This window comes from Carcharodon carcharias, chromosome 1 (assembly GCF_017639515.1).
Source record: "Carcharodon carcharias isolate sCarCar2 chromosome 1, sCarCar2.pri, whole genome shotgun sequence".
Classification (NCBI taxonomy): domain Eukaryota; kingdom Metazoa; phylum Chordata; class Chondrichthyes; order Lamniformes; family Lamnidae; genus Carcharodon; species Carcharodon carcharias.
Window position 1 is genome coordinate 67,492,725 of NC_054467.1, and position 18,459 is coordinate 67,511,183.

At 46.0% G+C, this 18,459-nt stretch overlaps 1 protein-coding gene across 2 annotated transcripts in view; it reads left to right on the plus strand.

The window, feature by feature from the left end:
* dclk2a (doublecortin-like kinase 2a) overlaps positions 1-18,459 on the plus strand; it is a 670,049-nt gene that overhangs the window by 403,979 nt on the left and 247,611 nt on the right. For both annotated transcript variants that reach the window (XM_041199370.1, XM_041199378.1), the window contains 2 exons: positions 2,791-2,887; positions 16,025-16,105. In XM_041199370.1, the coding sequence (XP_041055304.1) occupies positions 2,791-2,887; positions 16,025-16,105 (178 nt within the window). The remainder of the gene's footprint in view (positions 1-2,790; positions 2,888-16,024; positions 16,106-18,459) is intronic.

Here is an 18,459-nt window from a genome sequence, read left to right on the forward strand (position 1 = left end):
ATCCCAGTATGAACAAGCACCTTTGTATTGGCAGGAGCATGATGCTCATGCATTTGATGACACACTAATCATAAACCAGAGGTGAACGTTGACTTCAGATACTGCCAAAGTTTCAACTTTATGCAGGTTCTGGGAAGAAAAGCTGGAAGTGCAACCACACAAGTGAGGGCTGTAGAAATACAGTGCTCCATTGTCACCAGCCTCTGCTTAAGTACCACCCTTGCAGAGCCTAAATATCATTGTAAATATGCCAGTTGTTAATGGAACATATATGCTCAAGGACCTTTTTATTCTTTCATAGGATGTGAGCATCGCTGGCTAGGCCAGCATTTGTTGCTCATCCCTAATTGTTTTTGAAAAGGTAGTGGTAGGCTGTCTTCTTGAACCACTGCAGTTCATTTGGTGTGGGTGCATCCACAGTGCTGTTAGGAAGGGGGTTCTATGTTATTGTTCCATAATTTTGATCCAGCAACAGTGGTTCCAAGTCAGGATGATGTGTGGCTCAGAGGTGATCTTGAAGATGGTGGTGTTCCCATACATCTGTTGCCCTCGTCCTTCTAATTGGTGAGGTCGCGAGTTTAGAAGGTGCTGTCGAAGGAGGATTGATGAATTTCTGCAGCATGTCTTGTAGATGGTACACACTGCTGCCACTGTGTGCTTGTGGTAGAGGCCATAAATGTTTAAGATGGTTCATGTAGAGCTGACCAAGTGGGCTGCCTTTTTTTGGATTGTGTTGAGCTTCCTGAGTGTTGTTGGAGCTGCACTCATCCAGGCAAATGGAGAGTACTCCATCACACTCCTGACTTGTGCCTTGTAGATGATGGACAGGCTTTGGGGAGTCAGAAGTTCAATTACTCACTGTAGGATTCCTAGCTTCTGACCTGCTCGTGGCCACAATAATCATATGGCCGGACCAGTTTCTGGTCAATGATATTATCAGGATGTTGATGGTTGAGGATTCAATAATAGTAAAACCATTGTATGTCAAGGGGAGATGGTTAGATTCTTTCTTGTTGGAGATGGTCATTGCCTTTCCCTTGTGTGGTACATATGTTACTTGCCACTTAACAACTCAAGCCTGAATGTTGTCCAGGTCTTGCTACATATGGCCATGGACTGCTTCAGAGTCACGAATGGTACTCAACATTGTACAATCATCAGCAAACATCGTCACTTCTGACCTTATGATGGAGGGAAGGTCATTGATGAAGCAACTGAAGATGGTTGGCCCAAGGATACTACCCTGAGAAACTCCTGCAGCGATGTCTTGGGACTGAGATGATTGACCTCCAACAACTATGACCATCTTTCATTGTGTAAGCAAGGTATGGTTGTGATTGTTGGGAGGCCAATTGTGTTTCCGCATTGCCAGCTTGGTTGCTAGATAGTGATCATGAGCAGGATCTGGGGCTTTTTTCTCCTACTTAACCTGCAGGGGTGCTAATGCTAACTGTAGTGCTTGACCTCCGTTCTGACTGAGATCAGAATTCTCACCAGAGATCAGGGATCAAACCTGGGACACTTCTAGTCTGTATGAAATCCTTAAGTGTTCTTGGGGAGCTCAGTTCCCTGATCTTAACTACGCCATGTGATGTGAGTAGCCAGTTCTTCACTCACCTTGCTCTTAAGGTGGTGTCAGTGGCACATCAGTTGATGCTGTATTATTACTGAACCGCTACTCTGGCGTCATTTGCAGCACTAAGCATTGACAAAGCTTTGGCCCAAGTTTTGCGATCAGTGGCAAACCAATGGCATTCGCCATTCAATATGTTTACACTTGTCTTAAGAGGTTCTGTCAGTGTTTACATTACTTGTGGTTATCAGTTGCAGTAGTGCAACGCCTGTTCCAGGGGATCTGGGACCTGTGTGAATGGAGCGGACAGTGGGGTGCCTCTTCAACCAATCTAATTAAAGAATTCTTCCTGAGGCATGCAAGGCCTAAGTCAGAAAGTGTAAGTTGGAATATTTAATTCAATGTTAAATCATATATAGAAAGCAAAATAGAGAGGGGGTAAAAGGTGGGATTAAGTGAGGTTGCAAAGACAGAAAGAAAATGTTGAAAGAAAAAGTATTTATTTTTTCTTTAAATCCCCATAAATAACTAAAATCTAAAGAAATTAGACTCCAAACTTTTAAAAGTTAATTTTCAGTGCCAGAGAGGTTGTTAAAATATATCATGCTGTTAAAAGTTCACTTACACTTAAATGGACAAGTCCTAGCTTTTTCTGACGTGTCACATGGGATCCATTGGTAAGTACTACAATATCACACATTTCATGTACTTGGATGCCAAGTCCCTTAATGATGTACCAGAGTAGTGAAGTTTTTGGAGGAGCAGCGAAAATTGGATAGCACCTTCCTGATTCCCACATTTAACTGCACACATGCAGATACTGGAAGTTGTTGTCCAAATTACTGCTTAATAATGGTGAGCCCGGATAGCCTTACCATTATTCGCACCACAAAATGCAGGCCAATGCATTTAATAGTACACATCAGGATTGAACCCTTCCATCAGCTACATCCATTTTATGTATGAAAGCTGTATTCAGTGCACAAACTGACATTTCTGTACAGTTGTCAGAACTATTTGATGTGCAGGTTAGGAGCCCTGATGTCAGTCTATATGGCACATCTCTTTCCAGGAACACAAGAATCTATTTCCTATAACCAAAATTATTTTCCAGTATTTATTGAAGTTTAAAGAATCCAAAAGTGGAAAATTAATTGGATTGATTCCAAGTCATTTCCAAATTCTACCCTAATAACCCTATTTTTGTGTTCCTACAGTGAAAACAATGTCCAGGAGGACCTGTTTGATCAGATTCTTGTTGGCCGACTGGAGTTTCCATCTCCTTACTGGGACAGCATCACCGGCTCTGCTAAAGTATGTACAGGGTTCTATCCCAAACCACTTAGAATCAGGGATGGTAGAAATATGATAGGATTTTAAGGGGGAACTCATAGTAGGTAACTGCACAAATAGAAATAAAGTGTTGAAAGCTTTGAAAAATTTAAGGAAAGTAAAACTGAAGTGATTGAGTCAGATTTTTGCTTGGTGTAAACATAGTTGCAATGAGATAACTCTGACCATTGTATCACCTACACATCTTATTGCTATATTGAAAACGAGGCAAGATCTTCTGGCTTTTCTTACTGTCCTGCAAAAAAAAAGGCCAAACATATTTTCATGAAGCTGTGAGCTCTAATTCATCAGTTCGAGGTGATTACAGAGTTACCTCATTGCAACTATGTTTACACCAAGCAAAAGTCAGACTCAATCACTTCAGTTTTACTTTCCTTAAGTTTCTCAAAGCTTTCAACCCTTTATTTCTATTTATGCAGTTACCTACTATGCTAAATAAAGATTCACACAATTTTAGCTCAATTCTGCCCAAAACGTGACTGCAGTCTGTATTTCACATGGTCTGTTTCTTCCTGTTACTTTGGCCACTTTGCCATTCCTGCTACCCAATGACACAAAAGGAGGCATGAATGGCTACTAAATATTCCTGGATATAAGGTACCCGGGAAAGATCAGGAAAGAAATAAAGGAGGAGCGGCCAAGAACCAGAGAACACAATTAGGTGAATGGCAAAGAACCAATAGTGACATGAGGAAAAACTTCTTTATGCATTTGAATGATTATGATCTGGAATGCACTGCATGAGAGGGCAGTGGAGGCAGATTCAGTGTGGTTTTCAAGAGGGATTTGGATAAGCCCCAGAAGAGAAAACATTTCAGGGCTATGCGGAAAGAGCAAGGAAGTGGGACTAGGTGAGTTGCTCTTACAGGGAACCAGCAAGGATACAACGGGCCAAATGACCCCCTTCTGTGCTGTAACCTATGATTCCATATGCTGGAATTCTGCTACACACAGTGAAGAGGAATTCTCATGAAAATTTGCTGAGATGATAAATTTCAGGCATCCACACGATGCAGCAGACTTCAATACCCAGAACATCAGGAGGGGCTGGGAATGGTAATTAGAGAATGGGGAAAAGGGTGAGGTGACTGAAGAGGGAAGAAGAGAACCTGCATGATTTGAGTTGGAAGGAGATGAGACTGATGCGTGAACTGAGGGTGGAAGGGGAGTAGGGTTCCAGTGTGAACAGAACATAAAAAAGCTTACCAGTGTGAATGGAAAAGAAAGGGCAAGGAGATTGAACAGAGCAGAAAAGGTGGGGTGGGGCGATTGGGGTGTTATTTGAGGGATCAGAAGTGTTCATGGACAATGGTGGTGATTGGCAATTTGGGGCTCAGGAATGGTGGCAAACTCTGAGGGAGTTGATGAGTGCCACTGGAGAGCAGCAGGTGAAGACTTGCTAAATGAGTTGGGGTGGGGGGCAGGCAATAAGGGTTGATAATTTCCAGTGTGAGCTGCATTTTTAGTGTTACTGCATATCAGAGGACTATATTCAGGAATGCTGTTGCCCTGTTAGGATATTTTGAAATAGTTCATCTGTATTTGCCAGTTTTCTAGGTTTGTATGTGTATTCTCACTTGCATGGCACAAACACAAAACACAAGATAGCCACAATGTTATTAACTCATCTCATTCAGAACGTGAATAGGAATGAGAACCAATGGCATCTTCTGATTGGTGATAAAGTCAAAGCCACATTTCCATCCTTAGGATAGCATATGGGTCAAAACACTTGGCAGAGGTTTGGGCTGGGATTTTCATCCTTGAGGCAGGAATTGCATGTTGGGCCACTCGTGATCCTGCCTCCTGCTTGGCAGTGCCCACCCACTCTTACTTTCAAGGCGAGGACGAGCTAGACCCAGGGCCACTGCCTCGGCCCGAGGCGGAAACGGAAGTGGTGGATGTCAAGGTGAGCAGGTTAGAAGGCCTGCCTGTGTTCATTGAGACATTGGCCCAGTTCTATTGATGAGTATTCGGCACCAGAGCCCTCAGTCCCTCATATTCCCACCATGCCCCCTCCCTGCACTCCATGCATCTTCTATATCTACTCAGCAGTATCCAGTATGAACAGAGCCATGCACTCTATAATAATATTGGGAAGTCTTTGAAATGCTCATGAAATTATCAAAATAATCAGCTATTCAGAAACTGCTTCAAGAAACTTTAATCCTCCCAGGAGCTCATAAAACTGTCAGTCAAACACACAGCCATTCAAACTCCCCTTGAAAGAACTCACACGTTTTAAGTGCCCATAGATCTGTCAAAATAAACATACAGCCATTCAAAAGCCTCTTCAAAATACTTTAATCCCCTCACCTCCGTTCCAACATGGATGGAGACATAAAAATCCGGCCCTTGATTTTCCATATAAACCATGAAAATATGAGTGAGTATTTTTCATTTGTTATGGCCAGATGTACTGGGGGTGGGTAAGTCAGGTGAAAACCATTTAGTAATCTTTCAGCTCGTGTTTTGTGTCAACTTAAACTTCCTTCACTTAAAGACTGGGAAGACCTAAACCAGTGTCTTGAATCACCTGCACAAATTCTGTTCTCTAGCCATTGACTAGCCCCTCCCCCTGGCTACTTTCCGACTGCATGCCCCTGCCCCTGGATACTTTCTGACTGCATACCGCTCTTCCTCTAGCCATTTTCCGACTGCATGCCCCTGCCCCTGGCTAATTTCCGACTGCCTGCTCCTCTCCCCCTGATTAATTTCCGACTGCATGCCTCTCGCCCTGGCTGCTTTCCAACTGCATGCCCCCCTCCCCCGGCTACTTTCTGACTGCATGTTCCTCTCCCCCTGGTTACTTTCCGACTGCATGCCTCTCACCCCCTGGCCATTTTCTGACTGCATGCCCTTGCCCCTGGTTACTTTCCGACTGCTTACCCCTCTCCCCCTGGCCATTTTCCGACTGCAAGCCCCTTCCCCTGGCTAATTTCCGACTGCATGCTCCTTTCCCCCTGGTTACTTTCCGACTGCCTGCTCCTCTCCCCCTGAATAATTTCCGACTGCATGCCTCTCGTCCTGGCTGCTTTCCAACTGCATGCCCCCCTCCCCCTGGCCACTTTCCAACTGCATGCCCCTCTCCCCAGCTACTTTCTGACTGCATGTCCCTCTCCCCCTGGCTACTTTCTGATTGCATGCCCCTCTCCCCCTGGCTACTTTCTGACTGCATGCCCCTCTCCCCTTGGCTACTTTCTGACTGCATGCCCCTCTCCCCCTGGCTACTTTCTGACTGCATGTCCCTCTCCCCCTGGCTACTTTCTGATTGCAAGCCCCTCTCCCCGGCTATTTTCCGACTGCATGTCCCCCACTCCCTGGCTACTTTCTGACTGCATGCCCCTCTCCCCCTGGTTACTTTATGACCACATGCCCCTCTCCCCCTGGCTACTTTCTGACCACATGCCCCTCTCCCCCTGGTTATTTTCTGACTGCATGCCCCTCTCCTCTTGGGTACTTTCTGAATGCATGCCTCTCCCGGGCTACTTTCTGTGGCTGAATAGACTTTTTCCTATCTTGCTGTCCTGTTTGGGCCTAGCTGAGTTTCCAACTCTAGATCCCCTGTTGTAAAAATATTGTCTATTCAACCTCCATAATGCCACCTGCCTCCACCCCTGCTCATCTGCTGCCAAAACCCTCATCTTGCCTTTATCTTTAGACTTGACTACTCCAGTGCTTCCTCAGCCTGCTTTCTACCTTGCACCCTCCTTAAACTTGAGATCAACCAAAACTCTGCCCATAACCTAATGCACCAAGTCCCATTCACCCATCACCTGTGAGCTCACTAATCATATATTGGCTCCTAGTGTGGCAACGCATCAATTTTAAAATCCTCATTCTTGCTTTCAAATCCTTCTGTGGCCTCAATCTTCCTATCTCTGTAATTAGCCCCACAACTACCAAGATCTCTGCACTCTAATTCTGGCCTTTTGCGCATCCTTTATTTTCATTGCACCACCAATTACAGTCAAATATACAAAATAGGCCCCTTGAATCTGCTCCACCATTCAATAAGATCCTGGCTGATCTGTTTGTGTTTTGAGTTCTACATTCCCACCTATCCCTGATAACCTTTGATTCCCTTGCCTAACAAGATCTGTCTTAAAAGGGCGACCCCTCATTTTAAAACAGTGCCCCCTAGTTCTGGACTCATCTACAAGAGGAAACATCCTTTCGATGTCTACCTTGCCAAGACCATTCAGGATCTTATATACTTCAATCAAAACTCCCGTCTTCTAAACTCCAGTGGAAAAAAGCCCAGCCTGCCAACCTGTCCTCATAAGACAACCTGCTCATTCCAGGCATCAATCTAGTAAACCTCAACTGAACTGCCTCCAACGCATTTACATCCTTCTTTAAATAAGGAGACCAAAACTGCACACAATACTCAAGATGCGGTCTCACCAATGCTCTGTAAAACTAAAGTATAATATCCTTACTTTTATGTTCAATTCCTCTTGTAATACCTAGATCTCTCCGCACCTCAGAATTCTGCAGCTGTCCTCCATTTATTTAAGTAATATTCTGCCTTTATATTCTTCCTGCCCAAAGTGAACAACTTCACATTTTCCCACATTATACTCCATCTGCCAGATTTTTGTCCATTCACTCAATCTAGCAATATCCGTCTGCAAACTCCTTATTGTTTTGACCCCAGATGAGGTTACCCCTGGACAGGCCTGATCCCAGAGTGAGACCCAACTTGATAGATCCTAACTTTTATTTGTTTGTTTAGATACGTGGAGAGGGATTAGTGGACAGAGTCATCTAATGAACTTTTAACAAAAGAATAAAACATTTATTAAACAAGAAAAGATGAACCATATTACAATACTCCTTCACTCACACCTATACCTTTACAGATATATAGAGGTTTCTAAGGATAACACAAGTTACAAAAGCTATCATATATTTTAATGTTCACAGTAAATACACAGTCCACGTAAACCAATAGGCACCCTGTGGGATCAGACTCACCACATTCTGAAACCAAGTGACAGATGCCTCTTCAACCAGATACTATAGATCTCTCCTGAACTCCCCACAGACACTTGTGACACTGTGAGCCAACCGGTCTCACTGCACTCTCTCTTTCACACGAAGGTTTCCAATCTCTACTTTCCAAGAACTCGCCTTGGAATCTTCTCCCAAACTGACGCTTTCTCTCAGACACCTTCCACAAGTGTTCACCTCCAGGGTTTCGAACTCTCCTTCTGATGTTCCTCTTTCCTGGGTCACCACATGCATTCAAGCTAGCTTCCACGCACTCTCCCTCATCGATTCAATCATCAACAGTACCACTTCTTCACATGCCCATAACAAAGAGTTACAGATCTTCGGTTGTCTCTTTGAACTTTCTTGCCTCTTGCAAGCAGTTCTCACTTTAAATCTGCTTTCTGCATCTTTTGTCTCTTTAAATCTGAAGGTTGGAGCTTTTCTCTCTGGCCCTCACTCTTTTCTTAACAGGACCTTTCCCAGGACCCTGTCTTTCCTTAGACTAGAAGGTCTGCTTGGGACTTCCTCCTGTTCCACTGCCCTAGATTTTTGGTTTTTTTTCTTTAGCTTGGTACTTGCTGTATGTCCCTTTCACTCCAGTCTCTCATGGCAACTACTTTCAACCAACTTTAACTTGAAGCTGGCTATCTTTCCCTGCTAGGCTGCTTCTGCTTCACAGCTATCTTCAAACCAACTGAACTCCAACAGCTTCCGAAACAAACTGCTGTTTCTAGCTTTTCTGTGTGTGTGTCTTTGGGAGGGACCTGCCTCTCTGGACCCCGGTTGCTAGGCAACAGCCCAATTCCTCCACCCTTGTTTGTTTAGCTTACGGTTGTAAAACTCTCCTTAGAAATGCAAGCACCTTTTTAAAGAGAAACTAAAACTTAATTTGACACTTTTTTCAACACACACAGCAGAATTTTATGGCTGACGTGTGGGTGGCGGAGCCCGTATGTCAGCGCTTAAAATGTCGTGCGCTGACGTCACGCAAGTGTCCCGACATCAGCGCGCTGCATCGCGATAGTTAGCTGGGCGGGCGCACTATGAAGTGCGACATGCGCCCACCATTAATTAAAGGTCATGTTAAGGCCCTTAACTCAGCAATTGAAGCTGATTTTGAGGAGCCTGTGCGATCTTCGCCTCGGCGCATGGGCCCAACGGACAGGCGGGTAACTGATTTTTTAACACACCTCATCCTCGGGCAGGATATGTAGACTCAGTGGGGTTGTTCATGTTTTTTCTGATGTATTTAATGCAGAAAGTGTTTTAAACTTGCCTGTGTGATTGTTAACAGTTCAGATCGATTTCCAATTGCTTTCTCTGTACTTTCAAGCTTCAGCTCAGCACTCTGCAGACAGTAATCTTTATCGGGCCTGCAGCTTTCCAGAAGCCTCCATTTAGCCTGGGTATGGGTTCTGACATCTCCACTGGAGGCAGCTCCTCTGAGGAGGAAGGGAGGGATAGAATAAGGAGGAGGCCAGGAATGGACAATCAGCCTCCAGGGGAGCCACCTTTGGGAGGCCAGGTGCAGGTACAAGGGGTGCAGGGCCAAGAGGCTGTCCAAGGTGGAAGGGGCCACAGAAGACATCACTATCCTGCTGCCAGGGTATACAGGCGGCGAAGCAGCTACCTCAATATGACTGAGGAGCAGTGCCGAAGGAGGCTCCGACTGTCAAGGGGGACAGTGAACTATATCTGTCAGATGATTGGCCCTGAGATCTCCCCTAGCTGTGTGGGTGGAAACCCCATGCCAGCGGCTCTGAACGTCACAGTTGCCCTCCACTTCCATGCATCTGGCTCCTTCCAGGGCTCAGTGGGTGATCTTTGTGGTGTCTCCCAATCAGCTGTCAATACTTGTGTCAAGCAGGTTACAGATGCTCCATTCAGATGGACATTGACCTTCATCCACTTCTGCTGCGACCAGGCAAGTCACATACAGCGAGCCAGAGGCTTCCCCCGCTGGCTTCCCCCGCATCCCGGGTGAGCCTGGTGCCTTCGTCAACAGGAAGGGCTTCCACTCCATGAACGTGCAGATAGTGTGTGATCACAGGATGCAGATTCTGTAATTTTGTGCAAGGTACCCAGGCAGCTCCCATGACGCCTACATCTTCAGGCACTCCCAGGTGCCGGGGCTCTTCAGTGCTCCGGCTCGGCTGGATGGTTGGCTGCTGGGTGACAAGGGCTATCCCCTCAGAAGGTGGTTCATGTCGCCTCTCCGCTATCCAAGAACAGAAGCTGAGGAGCTGTACAATAGGAGCCACAGCACCACAAGGGCTGTGGTAGAGAGAACCATCGGTCTTCTCAAGATGAGCTTCCGATGCGTGGACCACTCAGGGGGCGCACTCCAGTACCCTCCAGATCACGTCTCTGTGATAGTGGTAGCATGCTGCGCTCTGCACAATCTTGCGCTGGAAAGGGGGGATGCAATTGACGATGAAGACCTTGACGCAGTGGATGAGGCTGCACATGATGAATCCAGCAGTGGCTCAGAGGATGAGGAAGCATAGAACAATGATGAGGGGCAGCACGCCGACCCGCTACTACACCAAGGAGGCAGGGACACCCGGGACACTTTAATCCAATGAACCTCCAGCTAGCTCCACACACATGGATCTGCAGGACCAACATTACCTGGTGCTTCCTCATGTGGCACTTAAGTGCTACATCTTCCACCTTATCAGCTGCAACTAAGGGCTTAGTACAGAAACATCAATGTCCACTCAAACACTCATGATATGTCTGTGAAACATGCAAATGCAGCACAAAGGAAACACCTTCAGAATGGTCAGAAAAGTGGACTTTATTCCCACCAAAAGAAACCACAAACGTCACTCAGACGTACAGAATTATATTTTCCCTAATCTAGGGCCAACACAAAATCACCAGTGACAACCCCGTGGAGTGCCTAACGTGCCTTATGCTTACGTTTGTGGGTGCTACGTCTAGGTGCTACCCCATTGCTCAGAGTGGCTTGTGAGACAGCCTGCTGACTCTGCTGTCCTGTTGGCTTTGATGACCTTGGCGGCCGTCCTCTGGCCCGTGGAGCCTGTGATGGCCCCACCTGGGAGGGAGTGGCCAGTTCCAGAACCGGCACCACTTCAGTTGCAGCAGCTTCAACGGATGCCACAGTGACTGGCAGAGGGGTGGAGGAGCTGCTGCCCTCATCCAGAGCACCTTGAGAGGAACTCGCAGCAACGACAGCAGCTGCTGCGCCGACGTGAGGTCACATTGGACTTCCCTGCTCACTGCAGATGGATGAGTACCGAGCAGTGACACTTGGTGCCCAGAACATCTCCCACATTGGGAATGACCACCTGTGGCCATTAGCACTGTGAGGGCTTGCAGGTCAGAGCGTAACCCAATCAGAAGATTCTCAATCTGCTGGAAGCCCCTCTCCATGAGAGTCACCAATATCTCAATGGAGGAAGCCTGAAGCTCTGTCCTGAGGTTCATGCCATCACTGATACTCTGCCTGGACTCCTCCACTACAGAGACCAACTGAAACACACCCTCATGCAACCCTGCCAGATGCTCTCGCACACCCTGCCGCTTGTCCTGCAGCTGCTGCATGGCTGACATCTCCAGAGACACATCATCACTGCCCGACTCAGCATGTGCCTGGTCCCCTGCAGTCCTCAGCTGCTGGCACCATCGGCACTCTCTGTCCGTGCCATCTCCTCCAGCAATTGTGAAGAGCCCTCTCCACTGTGCCCTAGGACACTAGTTGACGTCATAATCCCCACTGATGTGTTTGTCGCTGCGCTGGTGCCTGGCTTGCTAAAGGGATGTGACGCAAGTTGCAAGTCTTGGCCCTCAGGTGTGGAGGGGGGCTCTGGACGTGTTGGTGACAGCCATGCGGTGGTGATGCTGAAATTAACAAGGACAGTGCATCAGTTAATGTTCAGTCAGTAACACCTTTCATCCCTTTCCCCTCCAGCCTCATAATGCGCTCAACCTTCAAGAACCTAAGGAGACGAACATTTGTTGGGTGGTAAATAGTCAAGAGGAGGCCCAAACATTACACGCGCGTACAGATAGGCTGGTCAGATGGCCTAAGGAATGCCACATGGAATGTTATGTGGATAAGTGTTCGGTCAAGCACTTGGACAAGACAAGCAAAGTTTGGGAATACATGAGTAATGGTAGGATCATGGGAAGTCATGCTGATTACAGGGACCTTGCTGGGCAGAACCGTCAAGGTAGCAGAACAGGAACACAAGGCGTTTAACAAGGTTGAAGCCAAACTTACCTTTATTAGCCGAGGAATAGAATGTAGGAAAAAGGAGGTCATTTTGCATGTGCAGAAAACGCTGTCGAGGCCACATCTACACTTCTGCGTTCAGTTGTGACCTGCGCTTCATGGGAGGGATGGCATTGGAGTGGGGAGAGTGCAGAGGTTCCTGACCTGGATGCATGCTGGCCTGGAGAGTTGGAGTTACGAGGAAACATTGCATACACTTGCGACATTTGCCGTGGAGCCCAGGAGATTGACAGGTCACATTATTGACCTTTATACTGTTATGAGGGGCATAGAACGGGTGGACAGAAGGCAACATTTCCCCTTGCCGCAGGGATGACTAACGTGGTGGCATTTATTTAAGTTGAGTGTCATGAGGTTGACAGATGAGGTGTTGAGGACCTTTTGGACAGAGTAATGTGGGACGTACTGGCTGAAAGGGTGGTGGAGGTACAAACCCTTCTTAAGTCTTTGGATGTGCAGCAGCGATGCCATGGCATGTTAGGCCATGGGAATAGTGGTCACAAATGGGATAAGGTGACTTTAGAAGGTGCTAGAGATGCGCATCCTCAAGGGGCTGAGGGACCTTTGTGTATGACCCACACGTCTGACTGTATCAGTCTGTGAATGAGCAGTGTTGCTGCATTAACGATTGCAGCAATCATCAGTGCTTTGGATGGTGGGGAGACAGACTGGATGGGACTGTGGCCCTCAAATACCTGGCCGCTGCACCCCAGCCTCGCCGACACCTGCCGACCTGGCCACCTGCCTCCTCCCCAGCTCCATGACCTGCTCCTCATACATGGTGGGGTGTTGCACCACAGCGTGCCCACCACCAGTCCGCTGCCACTCCCGGCTATTGCTCTCAGTTTTTGCCTGCAGAACGTAGAAGAGCATTTATTGGGGCTGATCGCTCATGTACTCTGCATGTGCATGCCACACCCCAACCACAGTGGCCCATCTGAGGCCTCCAATGGCTCCTGTCCACACTACTGGTGATCAGTCATCAGAAGATAGTACTGCTGGTCCCAACCCCCTCCCCTCAACGGACACCTTGGACACATTCGGCGTCCATCACTTTGAATAACACACGGGTCTTAGAGACCATTGCAAGGAGGCGCAACTAGGTGCAGCGCTGAGGGCAGCAGATGGCTCTTGGCCATGACACCTTAAGGCTCCCCTTCCACCATCTCATCACCATCAATAAGATATGTGTTGGAGTTCCGAGTATGTGTCAAGCTGCCTCCCCTGCAGGTTGCCCCCAGACTACTCAAATGTGACAAACACCAACATATGCTGTTGTTAATTTCAGCATCACCACTGCATGGCTGCCACCAACATGTCCAGAGACCCCCTCCACACCTGAGGGCCAAGACTTGCAAATCATTGAAGTGCTTGCGGCACTGGGTTCCTGTGCGCTGCACAGCATCATGAGAGCAAACAGCCTCCGCCACCTCCTGCCACGCCTGCTGGTGACGTGAGGGGCCCTCCTCCTCCCATCCCCCGGAAACAAGACATCCCGATGGTTGGACACCTCTTCAAGGAGTGCAGCAAGGCAGGCATCAGAGAACCAAGGGGCACAGTAGCCCCCCCCGCTTGCCTACTCTGCAGCCTGCCCCCCTCCTCCTCCTCTGCCCTCACCTCTCGTGATGCCCGATGACTGGCCATGATGAACAGCCTAAAGGAGGCTGCCTGGCCGCTCTTTATACAGACTGCTGGTTCCCCATTGGAACTATCCGTCTGAACACACCCACTGCCGATTTAATTTTCCTGATGAACACGGGAGTTGGAACTCCACTGGGTGGGCTTTAATTGGCCTGCCCGCGCAAAATGGCAGCACGGCCCATTTCGGCAGCGGGTATCGGCTGCCCGCCCGTCACCGAGTTGGTCCGGCCCTCTCACCCGTCAAGTGCAAAATTCAGCCCACAGATACAGAAATACAAATCGAGCTTAAACTTTAAAGCTAAAACTCATTCCTAACGTCCACAAAAACCAATATAACTTACTTAAACTGTCTCTATTTCCTAACATTATGTTTTCTTCACAACACACTTTCCTACCTATCTTTGTGTTGTCTGCAAATTTAGTTACCATGCCTTCCCTCCTCTCAATTAAGTCATTCATGTAAATTGTGAAATGTTGAGGCCCCAACACAGACCCCTGCAGGATTCTACTCATCATATCCTGCCAATCAGACAAAGACCCATTTATGCATATTCTCTGTTTTCTGCCAGCCAGACAATCTTCTTTCCAGGCTAACATGTTACCTCCTACACTATGTGCTTTTATTTTCCACAATAACCTTTGATGTGGCACTTTATCAATGCCTTCTGGAAATCCAAGTATGGTATGTCGAACCTTTAGCTGTCTAGGTCCTAAGCTCTGGGATTCCCCCCCTAAACTTCTCCACCTCTACCTCTCCCTCTTCTCCTTTAAGTCATTTTTAAAACCTACCTCTTTGACCAATCATTTGTCACCTATCCTAATCTTTCTTTCTGGGACCCGGTGTCAAAATATTGTCTGATAATTCTCCTGTGAAGTGCTTTGGGATGCTTTTACTATGTTAGAAGTGCTATATGCAAGTTATTGTTGTTGGTCTTATAGAATCCTTTTTGTTGCAGTTGCACACACATAAAAACCTTGTTAAAAGTTTGAAATTTATTTGTAGATTCAATTATAACCTGTTGCAACACCCAGCAAAGAAGATTCAGCTACTGAAGCTGGCTCAATATGACCAGAGAAAATTTCAGCATCTTCTCTACTAGAGGGAAGAGTCATTCTCTAGATGTAAGCTTGATAAAAGAATCCCAAACATGGGATATAATATCAAAATTCAGCCAATACAATTTAAAGCAAATTCAGAAAAAGTACTTCTTAACACAAGTGGCTGTGAGATTTGAAATGCATTGACCCATAAGGTGATTAACAGAAAATAAATTGAAGTGTATAAAAATTAGGTAAACCATTCTCTGTGCCTTTTACTGGAGCAGTCTAGCTGCTGTTGGATTGAACTTCTTGTTTCAGTCCCTCATCCGCTAAAGCCAAACGATAAGGCCAGTTCTCAACAGTAGGACCATTACCTCAGGTGCTTATGGTCTTTAATTTTTCTGCTTGCAATTAAGAGATCAGGTGAGTCATTTTCTTGCACAGTGCATATTTTCATTCTGTCTCATTTGATATGAGTGCTGCTGATTACTGAATTCAGTGGCTGATTGATACAAATATAAGCACACACTTGGAGGACTGCATGCAATCCTGGTTGCCATATTATTAAAAAGCGAGAGAGGGACTGGAGAGGGTGCAGAAAAGCTTTACAAGACTGATACCAGAAATGTGAGATTTAACAATCAGGAAAAGAAAAAGTTAAAGGGTGACCAAATGAACACCTTTAAAAGTATTGATAAAGTAGACAAAAAGCAAGTACTTCCACTTGTGTGCAAGAGAAAACTAGTGGCCATTAATATAAGATTAATATAAGTCACCATGAAATCAAAAGGAGAATTTGGAAGAAACTTCTTTACCCAGAGAAAACTCCCTTATCATATTTGAGATGAATAGTATAGATCCATGTCAGCAGAAACCAGATAACCATCTGTGGAAGAAGGAAATAGAGGGTTCAAATGATGGAGTTAGATGAGGAAGGGAGGATGGAGGCTCAAATGCAGCATAGATATCAGCATTGACTGGTTAGGCAGAATGGTTTGTTTCAAGGTCGTACATTGTAACATATGATGCTGCTTCTGTAAAGCAACATATACCAGTAAAATAATTTGGAAGCTCCAAGTGGTTATTTGGACATACTTTGAATCTGTTTTCTTATCACTCTAAATGTGTCTGGCTTCAGTGCTGTCATTTTATTGCAGGAATTGATTAGCCGAATGTTGCAGGTGAACATTGAGGCGCGGTACACAGCAGAGAAAGTTCTGACTCATCCCTGGGTGGCTGTGAGTATTAGGATTATACTGTAAGAAATATAAACATATCAATAGGCTGCACCAGATACACCAGGAGAAATATGAGCTATTGGAACAGTGACAGCAAGTGGACCATAGAATTGTTGAATTCAAAATTTGAATTGCGATTTCTATTAAGCCCATTTATTTGAAATAAAATATTGAAAAGGGCGACTATTATGGTGGGAGGGAATATCAGAAACATGGCTTGATCAAAGAAATGGAAATGATTACAACATTCAGGGGAATGGAAATGGATACAACATTCAGGGTATACCGGGCTTAGAAAAGTCAGTTTTGCAGAAAATGAAGTGGTGTATAGCAGCATCCTGGGCTGCAGCACCACTGGACATTCCTTGTTGGCATAAATGAGCTTTGCCTCAATGGTAGGAACATCTGAAAGTTAAAGAAATTGAAGGCGTGAGAGGTAAAAAAATAACCTGCTCTGGTTAGATGTTTCTAATGTGAACAAAATCCAAGCTAACACTTAGAGGTATTCTATATATAACCTCAAAGCAGCATAAAGAGGAGGATAATTTTCTCTATGATAAGATAGGGAAGATATGTGAGGACAAAAATGAGAGTTTAGTCAACTTCATATGAACTGAGAGTGCACAAGTGATACAGAGTCAAGGCTAGTAGATGTGATACATAACTGCTTCTTCAACCAATGCTTCAAGGAAACCACATGAGGAGATGGTGATCTTGACCCAGTGTTCATAAATAACCCAGAATATGTGCAGGAAGTAAGAGTTGTAACACCCCTGGTGCAAGTTTTAAAATTCAGGATTCAGATTACCCAAAAAAGGGGGGCTGAGCTTATAAGTAATTTTTAAGTATCATTTATTGCCCATCCTAATTGCCCTCGAGAAGGTGGTGGTGAGCTGCCTTCTTGAACTGCTGCAGTCCATGTGGTCTAGGTACACCCACAGTGCTGATAGAAAGGAGTTCGAGGGTTTTGACCCAGCGACAGTGAAGGAACGGCGATATATTTCCAAGTCAGGATGGTGTGTGGTTTGGAGGGGAACTTGCAGGTGGTGGTGTTCCCATGCATCTGCCTTGTCCTTCTAGATGGTGGAGGTTGCACATTTGGAAGGTGTTTTCAAAGGATCCTTGGTCTGTTGCTGCAATGCATTTTGTAGATGGTACACATTGCTGCCACTTTGCATTGATGGTGGAGTGAGTGAATGTTTAACGTGATGGATGGAGTGTCAACCAAGCAGGCTGCTTTGTCCTGGATGGTGTTGAGCTTCTTGAGTTTTCTTGGAGCGTCATTCATGCAGGCATGTGGAGAGTATTCCCTCAGTGGAGTCTTTATAGATGTCAGGGGATCCCTCTTTGTGTGGCATACTTGTTGGGTGGTGCGGGCATAATCTTGACTCATTCCCCTAAATCAGAGCTCATTCCCAATGCAAATGTGAGCCTCAAGCAGATATCCAGTGCTGAGAGGGAGAACATCAGAGGCAACAAGGAATGTCATTGGTGCTGCAGTGAGGATGCTGTTGTAATATCAGGAAATGTGACATGGGACCCTAAAGGAGAAGTTCCTCAAAGGTTAGAAGGAAAATTCCCTCAGAATGCCTCTGCAAGGCTGAAGTGTTCAGAAGGTAAGTTTCCAGGGATAAATGGAGGAATAAGAAAACATCAGAAAGAAAATAGTCTCAGTAATGGTGCATGAATCTACCAACGATTGTTGTAAAAACTCATCTGGTTCACTAATGTCCTTTAAGGAAAGAAATCTACTATTCTTACCTGCTCTGGCCTGCATGTGACTCCAGACCCACCCGCAATGTGGTCGACTCTCAAAAGACCTTTGAAATGGTTTAGCTAGCAACTTGAGTTGTGTCAAAATGCTACATAAAGGTCAAAAAGGAATAAAATCAGATGAACCACCTGGCATCAACTTCAGCATCCTTGTCAACCCTGCAAAATCCTCCCTACCAATATTTGGGGACTTGTGCCAAAATTGGGAAAACTGTCCCACAGACTAGACAAGCCTGACATAGTCATACTCACAGAATCACACCTTACAATCTAACCATCTCCCCTTGACATTCAATGGCACTACCATCATTCAATTCCACAATCATCAATGTTCTGGAAATTACACTTGACCAGAAAGGTAACTGAGGTCCCAAGGTCACAGTCTGTTTGACTTTCAATGACATCACCATTGCTGAATCCCCCACTGTTTACATCCTGGGGATTATCATTGATCAGAAACTGAACTGGGCCAGCCGTATAAATACAGTGGCTACAGGAGCAGGTCAGAGACTTGGAATTTTGAGGTCAGTAACTCACCTCCTGGCTCCCCAAAGCCTGTCCACCATCTACAAGGCACAAGT